Source organism: Triturus cristatus, chromosome 5_2 (genome assembly GCF_964204655.1).
Source record: "Triturus cristatus chromosome 5_2, aTriCri1.1, whole genome shotgun sequence".
NCBI classification, from domain to species: domain Eukaryota; kingdom Metazoa; phylum Chordata; class Amphibia; order Caudata; family Salamandridae; genus Triturus; species Triturus cristatus.
The window spans coordinates 910,258,903-910,272,016 of NC_140588.1; the positions used below are offsets into that span (position 1 = coordinate 910,258,903).

General features: G+C 47.2%; 1 protein-coding gene across 3 annotated transcripts in view; it reads right to left on the reverse strand.

Moving 5' to 3' along the window:
• Window positions 1-7,308: 7,308 nt before the first annotated feature.
• Window positions 7,309-13,114, reverse strand: part of LOC146829422 (C1GALT1-specific chaperone 1-like) — a 58,322-nt gene continuing 52,516 nt past the window's right edge. For all 3 annotated transcript variants that reach the window (XM_085608112.1, XM_085608110.1, XM_085608111.1), the window contains exon 2: window positions 7,309-9,175. In XM_085608112.1, coding sequence (XP_085464238.1) covers window positions 8,219-9,169 — 951 coding nt within the window. In that variant the 5' untranslated portion in view covers window positions 9,170-9,175 and the 3' untranslated portion in view covers window positions 7,309-8,218. The remainder of the gene's footprint in view (window positions 9,176-13,114) is intronic.

Consider the following 13,114-nt stretch of genomic DNA (forward strand, 5'->3'; position numbering starts at 1 on the left):
TCCTATCCCTTAAGCGCATACACGCAGGCACCATGGCTCCTGGGGGGCGATTTATAATTGCGTACAAGACGTGAACCTGGACAGATCTCATCCGCCCCTCCCCTCTTCCCCCATTGTAACGCAGGCGAAACGGTTTACCACATGGATGCGTCATTGGTCCCTGGCGGATGCTTGGCGGCTTCGGAACCCCACCGCTAAACTTTACTCGTTCCACTCCAGGCCGCATGACCTTAGAGTGCGCCTGGATTGTTTCCTTGGTTCTCCCACCATCCTCCCTACTGTTCTGGACGCTGATTACCTGGGCAGAACTATCTCCGACCATGACGCCCACACGATCACACTGCAATGGCGCCCGCCGCACCCCCCCGTCCCCGCCTGGCGCCTTCCCAGGGACAGTCTCAAGGACCCGGTCTTCCGGCAAACCTTAGCGGACCACATCAGTCACTATTTTAGGGAAAATACTGGCACCGCCAACACCCGAGCTTCAGATTGGGATGCTTTTAAGGTGGTAATGCGTGGCAATTGTATTCGTCATATTGCAGGGGTCCGGCGGGCTCTGGAGGGGGACATTCAGCGGACGGAAGGGGCGCTGGCTGCACTCACCAAGGAGACGGACCTTGCGAGGGCCGCGCCGGCTGCGTTAGCTAATGCTGAGACCGCGTACGCCACAGCGCTGGCAAGCATGCGTCGGTTTAACTTTGCGGCGTACGCAGCTAGGGCCCATACGGAGGGCGATCGGGCGGGCGCTCTGCTGGCGTGGCTCATAAAGCGGGATTCATGCCTCCCGACCATCACGGCCATACGGGACGTCCAGGGCACCCTGGTGTATTCGCAGGGGCAGATACTCAAGGCCTTCCAGGAGCATTACATGCGCCTGTACACTAGCCCCCGCCCCTCTGGGTCGGATGCCGCCCTGGCGGCCTTCCTGGATCGTATTCAGCTTCCCCGCATAGACAGGGATACGCGGCTGGACCTCGACCGCCCTCTCAAAGCGGCAGAGATTCGGAGCGCCTTGAAGTCGCTAGCCACCCACAAGGCCCCGGGTCTGGATGGCTTCCCTCTGGAATTTTATCAGACATTTGCGTCCCAGCTGGTCCCCCAGCTGGAATTGCAGTTCCAAGCGGCTCTGGATGTGGGAGTCCTGCCACACTCCATGCGCGAGTCCGTCATAGTATCCCTCCTCAAACCAGATAGAGACCCGCATCAGCTAGGCTCTTACCGACCCATAACCCTATTGTCGGCGGATTATAAAATCTACGGGAAGGCCCTGGCGGACAGGTATGCCACGATCCTCCCGCGGCTTGTCCACCCCGATCAGAATGGATTTGTGCCCGGCAGGCACACATCTTCGAACATCCGACGGCTGTTTCACGTGCAGGACCAGGTGCAGGAGCGGTTCCCTCGGGCAGCGTGTCTGGTGCTGGACCTCGAAAAGGCGTTCGACACGCTCTCTTGGGCTTACCTGTTTCAGGTCTTGCTCCGCGTGGGCGCCGGACCCCAACTGCTGGCCTACACTCGGCTCAGCTACACCTCGCCCAGTTCCAGAGTGCGTATAGGCCCTCTCATCTCGGACTCCTTCCCGATCCGGCGCGGTACTCGGCAGGGGTGCCCCCTCTCCCCCCTCCTATTCGCGTTAGCGATGGGGCCGCTGGCGGCCATGCTGCGAGGGGCGAGCGAGGAGTGGGGCATCCCGATCGGCAATTATACCCATGCAGTATCACTGTATGCCGACGACGTACTCATATATGTCCGGGACATTACGACCGACCTGACCCCAATATCAAGCATCCTGCATGATTTCGCAGAGGTGACGGGCATTAGGGTGAATTGGGCCAAGTCCACTGTTTATCCCTTGACACCTATCGTGCCCCAGGGTCCGATACGAATCAGAGGCATAGCAGTCTCGTGGAGTCCCCAGGCGGTTCGATATCTCGGCGTTAAACTATATCATACGCTGCAAGATATCTATGAGGGGAATTACCGCACGCTGATGGGTAGTATTCGATCCTTAGTCCATTTCTGGAAGGATCTCCACTTGGCTGTTCCGGGAAAGATAGCCGTTGCGAAGATGATCCTGGTGCCGCGCCTGCTCTATCTCTTCTCCAATCTCCCGGTGGTACCCCCGAGATCCCTGTTCCGGGAATTGGATACCCTGCTCGGGACCCTTATCTGGGGCAACGGCCGGCGGCGGATAGCCCTGGCAAAACTGCAGCTGCCCCTTGATCAGGGCGGGTTGGCGGCTCCCTCATTCGAGGCGTATTTCCTCGCTGCCCAACTACAATGGGTGTCGCGTTGGACGGCAGGCAGGGCGCAAGAGGAGTTGTGCACGGAGACGGGGCGGATTCCGACCCCCGCGGTCCACCGTATGTTGCTGCCGGGCGCAGCACCGCCGGCATCCCGGCCCCTCCAAGTCATGACGGCGCGTGCCTGCTTGGCGCGTGTTCATCGACTCAGCCGGGGTATTCCCCTGTACTCCCCGCTGTTGCCGTTGGTGGGGCTACCTAGGGGTCGGGCGTACTACACGGAGCAAATGATGCGAGTGTGGACGGATTACGCGATCACAGAGGTGGGGATGTTGTTCTCTGGGGAGAGCCTGCAGCCCTTCGAGGCACTGGTCGGGGACTTCGAACTCCCTGGGGGCCAATTCCTGCGGCATAGGCAGCTTCTATTGGATTGCCGGAGGCAATGGGGAGGGATTGAAGCGGAGCCCCCTACACACCCGGTCATCCATGCGATGCTGCAGATGGGGCCCGGCCGCCATCTAGTCACGTGGATATATAAAGCGGTGAGGGCCCTGCGGAGCCCTACGTTGGCGACCCTTAGAGAACACTGGGAAGATGACTTTCAAAGGCCTCTGCACGATAGGGAGTGGACAAGGGCTTTGGAATATACCAAGAAAGTGTCCCGTAACTACCGGTTTAAGAACATTCAGTTACATATCCTGCATAGGGCGTATCTAACCCCAGAAAAGTTGCAGAAATATTTCCCCGACGGGGTATTTGGATGTCCTAGATGCCTGGAGCCTGCTGCTTCGTTCAGGCACATGTTTTGGGACTGTCCGACACTCTACAGTTACTGGCACACGATTCACGCTACCCTAAAAACGGTCACAGGATTCCGGGACATGGACACATGGGAGGCGTGCGCGCTGGGAATTCATGACCGGCATAAGCAGCAGAAAGTGGAGAGGAGGTTTGCCTTCCTCATCTTGATCCTCGCTAAACGATGCATTGCCATGCATTGGAAGGCGCCGGGAGGGCCCCCTCTAGCGGCATGGGTGGGGGCTGTCAGGAAGTGGGGTAGAGCGGAGGAAACCACACTCAGAACGGAGGAAGCCCGTGGGATGCGCAAACACCCGATCTCAATGCCCTGGGCCATGTTAATGCACACATTCACGCAGGAAACAGAGGCTGCGGCGCACCCGAGACTGATAGACCCCCTGGGGGCGCCCGCAACACCGGAGTCCACCCCGGGTAGTGCACAGGCAGGCCAAGCTCCTGGGGTCTCGCAGAGGTTGTCCCCCCAGGCCCCACGACCTCATAGGCCATTTTGGATGCTCCCGCCCCCCCTGCCCCCTCCTCACCTCCGCGTGCGCGATTACCCGGTCCTTTCCCACACGATGGTCCAGCATATGAGCGCGCAGCTCCCAGTACTCCCGAAAGGCGACACAGTGCACCCTCCCTTTCCCCGGTTTCTCCGCCCCCAGTTAGTTCATGGTTACTTAATGGCTGCACTTCTATAGCCCCTGCGACGCCCCTCACAGGGGGTGTAGTCCTACTGCATGGCACCCCTGCGGCGAGGCGATTATGGCGCGCTCCAGTAGGGTGCACACAGAGGCTGGACCCGGGCACACATCTGCAGCCCCACTCAGGACAGCGACGAACGGCTTGAGGGGCCAGAAGGCTGCACGATTGTATGGACTGTGCACGGGTTCACTTGAAATGTAAACCTATGTGATAATGGCGATATCGCCTGTGCCCGTGTGTTATACTATCTATAAATGCCAATAAAGAAAGTTTTCAAAAAAAAAAAAGAACAAGTTACCTACCTTCGGATACTCTTTCGGGAGGATGCACTCTGTCTAATGGCAGATTCATCATCGATCCTACTACCACCTGTCCTGTGGAATGGACTCCTTTCTGCATCTAAAATAGTTTCATTTAGAGTTCTGCACACTATCAAATCTGATTCATAAAAGGCTCTGCAACCGACAGTGTGTACATATATTAGAAAGAAACCGTCGACATGCAAGTGTGGCTGTTTATATGTGGCGAGATGTCACTTCCAGGATGGAAAGGGCCCGACAGAGCCTCACCTACCAGCACATGAGGGAATTGCTGAGAAAAATCTCCAGATCCAGTCTTAAACCTGGGGTATTCACTAGGTGCAGAATCTGCAGTTCGAGAGGGAGAGTAACCAAAGGTATATAACTGGTCCTTATTTAGAAAATGGAGGTAGTGGCTTAGCTAGCAATAGTGCAGCAGGTGCAAAGGTCCAGGGGCTTGTGGGCCCCACTGCACCCCATTTAAAGTTTTTTTTCTTTAGTACCAGATTTGGTTACTGGGTCCTATTTCCCTGCTTGTATTAAGGCCCTTGGCACATTTGCAGTGCCACTGGATAAAGGTCTCCCAGGGTGGGCAGAACAGTACTAAGATTCTCATCCTTGCCAGAGATTGGGAACCCACAAACACTTGTGAGAACAGCTTCACCTAGCCGGCTGCCCTTCAATTTTAAAATCGGTTATCTATTTAAAAAGGGCCAGTGAAGCAGCTCTGTCCTCTATCATAGTAGTGTATCTTTTCGACATGTTTCCACGCCGGTGGCTTATTCCTTATGAATCTCCCATTCAGAGCTGTTCACTATGAAGCGAGCCGCGAGCTAAGGTGGTCGCATTGCCACGAAAAAATAACTGCTTGTTCCGGGACATTCCATACTGCATCTTGAGCTGATAAATGATGATCATTTCATCTTGCAGTTTGAAAAGGTTAAAATCAAAATCCCCAGAGATTATTATAAATAGTGTATCATGGGCTGATTTCAGATTGTCGAGGGTCTGTTCGAGAATCGTTATCGCTGCCAACTTTGATTTATATTCTGGGTTAAGAGAAATTTTCAGTACTATGAATAGCTATTTTGCCCCCTGAGCCCAGCCCTACGTTTTGATTATCTTAAGTCCATTCTCTGGACCGGGTATTAGGTTAACCTGGAGGTTCAGTATTGTTAGATGCCCTTTTTGGCGTCATTTACAGTTTGACCTGGATGCAGTCTTCAGAAAACCCATGTACCAGGCAATGGAACTGTATATTTAACCTAATGTCTATTGTAGCAGTGCGATTTGAAATTGCTGAAGGAAATCGACCATTTCCGGGTTGGTGACCCTGTTGCGAATACTGGATATTTTCCATTAGCAGTTGAGCATTTTTGCCTGGTGCCTGCTTTCTGATGACATGTAATTGGGTACCTTCCCCAATTATAATTCACACTTTACTGCCAATACCGAGGAAAGCCCGGACCAATCCGATTTTGCTGGGGCTCTAGTGCCCAGGGATACTTCTGGGATCGAATGAGCCGTCTTCAGACTGGACGGGTTTGAGCCCGTAGAGTTGAGATTGCAGAGCCAATGGAATTTCTAAGGATGGAGAAGGTAGTGTGTGGAAATTGCTCCTTTCCGGTCTGCGTGTCGTGCTCAATTCTTCTCTGTTGTAATGAATTGCACAGGGAGGATTTTTAGGTGATTACTACAGTCCTGTATGGCATTTTATCTGAATGCATTTCTTCCAAAGTCTCCTGCAGAATTGCTAAAGGAGATGGGTAACTATTGTCCTGTAAGGGTGAGATCTTGATGCCCCGTTCCCAAAAGGTTTTTTTCTCCAAGCACTTTTAGGGCTAGGTCAGGTGATGCCATGGTAATCAGAGTAGGTTCCGTCACTTGGATACCTTAGGGTTTTGTGAAGGCTATCGGAAAGTTATCTGATGAGTTGATGTTTTCAAGGGGTTTATTATTCTTAAAGTGTCATCAAATTGACACCCCTTCATATGTCAAAAGGCATATTGGGGCACCAGCAGAACTTTGTTGCCTGTTTGATCGGGCTGAGCCCCATCAGTGATGACAACCATTTTTTGGATCCTTGGCTGGGGTCAATCTATACCACCTTTACTTCCAGGGCTTAATGCTGCGTTGGGCTCTGGTCTCTCTTTTCTGGTGAGGGTGGCTGCAGCTGTACAGATACTAGGGAATTGCTTGCTCTGGATGGACAGACTCGTGCCCCGCTAAGACTTGATGGGTATCTTTGCTACAATATTGTCTTTGCTGAAGCTAGAGGGGTGGATATTTACCCCATCAGTGGCTGTTTATCCCAATCAAGCTTATTTTTTTTGTGTTAAAGATTGGGAATAATTTCTTTCTGCTGTTTTGTTACCTGAACAGCTATGTTACATGCATACAAACAGCTACAATTATGTGTATATTATACCTAATTACAGAGGTTTTCAGCCAGCGTGTTCATCATTTGGTCTGTTATTGTGTCATTCACATTTGTCTCACACCCAATACAGCGTAGAGCCTGGGTTACTGCCCACTTCAGCCAGTCTACTTTTACAGTGAGTGACTGCATTCTTCCTTTTCACTAGGAGCACATCCACCCACAAAGTAGTTCCCTTAAAAGCCAGTGACTACAATGATAATGTGTGCTTTTGAGGCAAAAAATATTTTTGGTTTGAACCAGTTTTTCCCCCCCTCTATTTAGATGGCTGAGGAAACAGCCAATTCCCCGTAACAGTAATTCCTGATCTATTGGCTTTGCGAGTGCATGTTAAATTGGTGTGCTGGCAGGCATGTTTTTAGGCAAGGTATCTGCACACTAGTCTGCAAATGTATATCTGCCAGCTGTACTAGAATAATACACACTAATTTGACTTTACAATTCCTTGTATCTCACTTCCAATCTGCAATTCGCATTTACTTTCACTTCTTCCAAAGATCATTTTCAATTCTGAAAAAGAACTACAATGTGAAAGAATATTTTATGAGATTTTTCTAGAAACATAGTGGTTGCATTTCTAGATCCTCCCCACGCCCTGACCCCCCCCCCCCCCCCCCCACACAGCACCAAGGACTTAGTCAATGTGGCAAGCTAAATCAGAAAACCAGTTGCACTGCAACCGTTCCACAACCCACAGTGCAATATTTGAGCAAGATGTCTTTCAGATCATGATCAGTCCCCCAAGACATTACAGGGTTAGTCAGTAGAACCCCAAACACTCTTATTAAAGAACTACACACTGGAAAAAAAACTAGATCACAAAGGATAAATGTACAATTTTTATTTAAAGTCATAATACTAGTCTAGTGCACATGATATGAGTAACCACATACAACCACAATAAAGACAAATAAAATGGCAGCAGCAACATTCACCAAAGGCGTAATTAAGATGGTAAATCTATAGCAATCCTACTGTCATTCTGCTATTTCTAACCGCACAGCAAAAAAATATAACCTATTTTGAGTTTGAGACTCTACACACCTGCTTAAAAAAATATCTTATATTCAAGGAAGTCACAAGGTCTGCCATTCTCTTCTCACGATGACAACTACACTGATAAATCAGCGAACAAAGGCTAAATGCATCCCATCCCAATAGCCTTCAATTGGGACCTGAGATATGATTCTGCATGGCCTGTTCCAAAGTCACCTGGCAGGAAGATTCCTCGATACCCTTCCCTCAGTTCTCAACCTTTATAACTTGATCTCATTGTCGTTAGAAAGTCTAAGCAAAAACAATAGAAAGTGGCCTGATGCCCTTTCAATTATTTTCCTACTACTAGATTGTGTTCTTTTTAAAATAATGAAAGGGACGTGGAGTTGTCAACCATCTAGAAATTTTGGAAATCAATAACAGGCTAATGTAAAATGAAGCAGTCTGCATTTGAAATATATACTGCAAATATAATTACACAAGCTTGATTTCCGATTGCAGAATACAATAATAAAAACTAAATGTCTGTGATATTAATCACACGCATTCAGCATCATCATAAGTATACACTTTTTCATTGATTGGCTGTCACATGTAACACAAGGAGTGAAAAACCCAGAATAGAAAAGACATAATATTCAGAAAAACATTTTAAAAAAATAAAACATAAAATCACCACCTAATTGTTAGTCCGTTGATGAGAGGTAAACAATTCCACCCGTAGGCCAGTCCACATACTTTCAATCATTGTCTGTACCATTGGGTGGCAAGAAAACCAAAGCATCTTTGAATGTGTGTCCATAAGCTCGGAGCCGGTAAACCCCATACATCATGACATGCATGTGTTCGGGTGACATTCCTGTAAAAGAGACTGCTGTATCAGAGCAGCATTCGTCACATACCTGCTGCGGGTGACTCTTCATTGCCTCGTTGATAAGAGCATCAATAGATTTTGTGTTGAAGACCTCTTGATTTTCTGAGTCTTCTCCATTCTCTGCATGTATTCCACCATACTTTAGACAAATTGCCAGCTGTTCACTTGCAGACAGAGTCCATATCATTCCTGCCTCTTCAGGGCACTTCGAGTCGTTGAGAACCAGGTAAAGGCGTCTTAACGACTCTACACTCAAGACAATTCCTCCATTCATATCCACGTACTCAAGTTCTCCAGATTTGATAGTATGGCCTACATAGAAAGTTTGTGCCGGATCTTTTGTTGCCAAAAAATACTTCAAATTTTCGACAACAGCAAAAGTTGTGGGGAGCACCATAAAAAACCAGTTGTAGGTATCTTTGTAATTTTCATACGCATATTGATAGGCTTTCCTCATCATTTTCCACATGTCGTCGGTCTCCAGGGAGATAGATTTGAACACCTTTGCATTTTCAGAACTAAAGAAGTCTGCCTTGTCGCAGTGTTTGCTCCAGGTTTCCCTCACCGCTGCCCAATAAGTGATATCTCTTGGCTTGACCATGATAAGGCAGTACACGCGAATGCTGCGGCTCAGTTCAAGGCGTTCAGGTAGCAACAGCTTTGACACTTCTTCCGCTTGTGGTGCTTTGATGTGACGGTGTTCATGGTGCTTTTTGGTGTCATGACTTGTATTCATCTGCTCAAGCATCGTCACCACTATGCAGAAGATACTCCCAAACAGGAGGCCATTCACAAAAGATTTACTTTCTGGATTCATCTTTGTCTGAAATAAAGGGTAGGGATATATTTTAGCACATAGATCAATGAACTACACCAGTTTCTCTGTAAACACAAGCCTGTGTAAAGCACAAATCGCTACGAGGGATATAGGACCATTACATCTTGCATGCCTCTTGTATATTAATTACTTTTAATAATTTCCTGTCCACTCCATTAATAAAGGGATACCTTGGGAATGGATGAGATTTTTAGTTACATATTGCTTCCCCCAGACTCTATAATATACAAAGCGCTCCCTGGGATACGGTTGAACCCACCTGACTTTTAGGGATCAGGGTGAACCCAATGATGAAGCATGCCACTACTACAGTGGGTATAGATTGGCTATAAAAACTGATTCATTTTCCTTTTCCCATCTCGTGCAGAGGTGGTGTTTATTCGAAAAGCGTACTTCAACTGTTTTAGGCAGAGGGACACCCTGTTGTTTATGTAAAAGATATACTTTGTAAGCCTCAGCTCGCCCATAGGCTTCCCATTTGTGGACTCCTTAGTCACTCTCCTATTCTTTCTATCGATTTTGTCTATAGCATGCATGAGTCATACCTCTTTCTGTGTTTAGCCCTCTCTGAGAGCATGGACCAATTACTACTATCAATCCACAGCTCTTATTTCAGCATCTGTTTTACAGACTACTTTTTTCTTTGATAAAGAGAAGTTAACATGAGCACTTGTGTTTTCACTCGCTCCGAGCTTACTTTCTGTAAACAGGCCTGTAAATCTTCTTATCTCGACACATTTGCTGTGCATTCAAATACAGAGGTCAAATGTCAGGCGCTCTTTTCTCAGGGTGCCTGTTTACTTTTCTTTCTGTGACTTCAAAGTGAGAGGATTTGCGGCCCACGAACATTGTTTTGTATTCTTTGTCTTGCTTATTCATCATTTGTAAGGCGGAAATTCTGCCTAAGAGGGAGAGGGGGAAAAGTAATCCATCTCGCAATATCTTCTTCTAATTTAGTAATGACACCGCCATTATTTTCCCTGAATGCTAGGTCAGAGTCTGTGTGTATTTGAATTCCCAGATAGCGTATTGGGTTGAGAGAGGGTAGGTTTTGTATCCTAGGGGGCCCCTGGCCCGTTCTGGCCACACCTGAATTATGAGACCCTTGTCCTTGCCCTTCCAGCCTAATTTGTAGGCCATATTAAATTGACCAGCGGGTCCTGTGTTACTATATGACAATTACCACTCAGCCAGCATAAAACCCCTGTGTAGGCCCTTCTTTGTTAAATTGACCATAGGTCTGCCATTTTGCTGTATAGCAGGCTGATGGCAGGTCTGACCCAAATTATATTCAGCTTCTCTTTCTGCAAGGCACTCTGCTCCAAACCAGTAGCCCCCACCCTACCCGAGTGCTCAGTTCACTGTATGAGTTCAACATCCCCCTATTCTTTCGACATACAGTAGGCGGCTTCCTGGACTGGTACATGCTTTTAAGGAAGTGGCCACCGCAGATGTCTGGAAACTATTGCAGTTTTAAGGAAGTGGCCACCGCAGATGTCTGGTAACTATTGCAGACATAGCTTTTTTGGGTAACTTACGTAGGTAGAAGTTGCGTGCAAAGAACCCCAAAAACAGTATAAATAGGGAGCACTCACAAACATCAAGCGGACTATCTCGCTGTCTGTCTGTGGGTTACGGACTGCGTAGAGTTTTCCCCAAGAGCAAAAGAAGCTCTTGCGTCTGCTTAGCATTATGTTGTATTTTACCCATATGAAATGTCTTGTCATGTTTAATCATTGTTCTCTTTATTTGTTTTTCCTTTTTTGTATTCACATAATGTATTCATTGTAATTGCAGGAATGCTTGCTCTAGAGTAAACGTGTAAACGTGAGAGTTCCTAGGTGACAGAGTTCTTATACTCTGAAACATTTCTCCTTGGTGTAACCTATTTCTTCAATTGCACTTATAGATGCATTCTCTTTCTCTGACAGTACAATAGTGCAGATACGGAGGGTATCATGATGAGCTCCATGTGATTATCTGAATTCTGTATTTTATGCCTTTGTCTTGCAGTTTCTTTGAAGTTGCATCTTCTCATTAAACTGCCATTGTATTCTGCCTCCAATTCCATGTCTCACATGTCTATTTTCTTCGATTTTAGAGCAAGCATTCCTAGGCACCCCGGTTCAAATTAAGGTGCCCCTTTTGTCCCTGACTAACTCTCCTGCTCAGTTCTGTGGTGGCTCCCGGGGCTCTGAGTACCGCCCCTAGCTTCCTTGTCCTGTAATAAATCCTCCCCCCAACATTTTTGGTGCCGAGTGACTCGGAGTAGCAGTGCCTGCAGACGGGGGCAGTAACGGCTGGGTTCGAGGGGACGCAGACTGAGCACTCGTGACTCCTTTCTGGCCGAAGCCTTTGAGTACAAGCACTCGGGTGAGTATTATAACTACCTGACGTGAGGTGACGCTTTGGTAACGGTTTATGAAAGGAGCGCTTGTGAGGCTTCTGTGTTTTTCTCGGCTCTCAGTTCTTTCCTGTCTCCTGTCTGGTTGGTCTCGCTATGGACATTCTTTAACTGGGGAGGCTTGTGTGTGCAGCATGGAATTCTGAGCTGGACAGTACGGTCAGGAAATTGTTGGTTTATTGTTTCCTTCTGTTATATATAGATGTGTGTGCTATTGTTTTTGCCTGGGGGTGCCCGGAGGAGAAGGCTGCGTCTTGCGCCTTTCACGGGCTTATTTAGCTCCTTTTTTATTATTACATTTTTACATTTTACATTTTTACATTGTTTTTGTAGGAAAACAGGCATAGAAGAAAGACAATAAAAAAGTAAAAAGAATAAGGGATAAGGAGAGGCTGTTTATGTCTGCAGTCTTTTCAATGCTATTCTTTTTGGTGTAGCTTGCTGTTGGGTCTCTCTGTATATAGTGAAACAGAGAGCGCCTCTTTATCAGGGGGCTACGGGTCGGCCTGGTAGAAGAGAAGGAGAGATTCGATTTACTATCGTATTCTTTCAGCAATAGAAAAGTGCTCCACTGAGTGGATACAGTGGAGGCTCTCCTACATCAATACAAGGTAGGAAAGAGGTTGGATATTGTCGGTCCACTTAGCTACTGGATAACGGATATCGCCTGATTTATGAGGATTTTAAGAGGTTCCCCGGGATGGTTTTTTTTTGGATATTATGTTTAAGTGTTTTTGGGTATTTGTGTGTCAGTTTCCCTTTTGTGTGTGCACCATTGTAGATTGGTTTGTTAGTGAGATTCAATAACTAGGGAGGGTTTTAGATGTGCTTTTTGCACTTCCACATGTATTGATCTGCCACTGATAACTCCAGAGATTCTGTGATTTAAAGTTTTGAGCGCCACAATTGTTACAGGTATATTGTTTAGTGCTGCCTTCTTTCCTGTGTGCATATTCGACATACAGGAATACCCCCCACCCCCATCAGCACAGCAGATCTTGCTAAGAATGAAAATAAATAAATAAAAGAAAAAGAAAAGCCAGCACCCATTTCCAGTGCTATTCACATTAATTAGGACCAATAATAACTAGGACTGTAACTGTTTTTATATATTAGAGCTGTTGCCTTTTTTGAATAAATAGTATTATGAATAAATAGTATTATGTAGTTACCCCTTGCCACCCCCTAGCCCCTTGTCTGACCCATGTGGCTCAGCACCACATTTAATTAGCACAAATCATTTTCAGATAACTGACCACGTAGTGCACAACAACATATCTCAAATTGTTTGACTATTTCCTCACATTTATACTTTGAGGGATGTACGTGGTGACAGGAGGTTGTGTCTGGCGTCTCACTGTGAGCCACAGATACATGTTTATGGGACTGCATCTGGCAGCTCACATTCGTTTTGAATTTTGATTACTTATTTGGAGTAAATTGTATTGTTTGAACGTTTAACAGTGTCTTCTTTTTGCAACTGCGTGCTTCCAAAAAGGGAGCTACTGTCATCATCACGT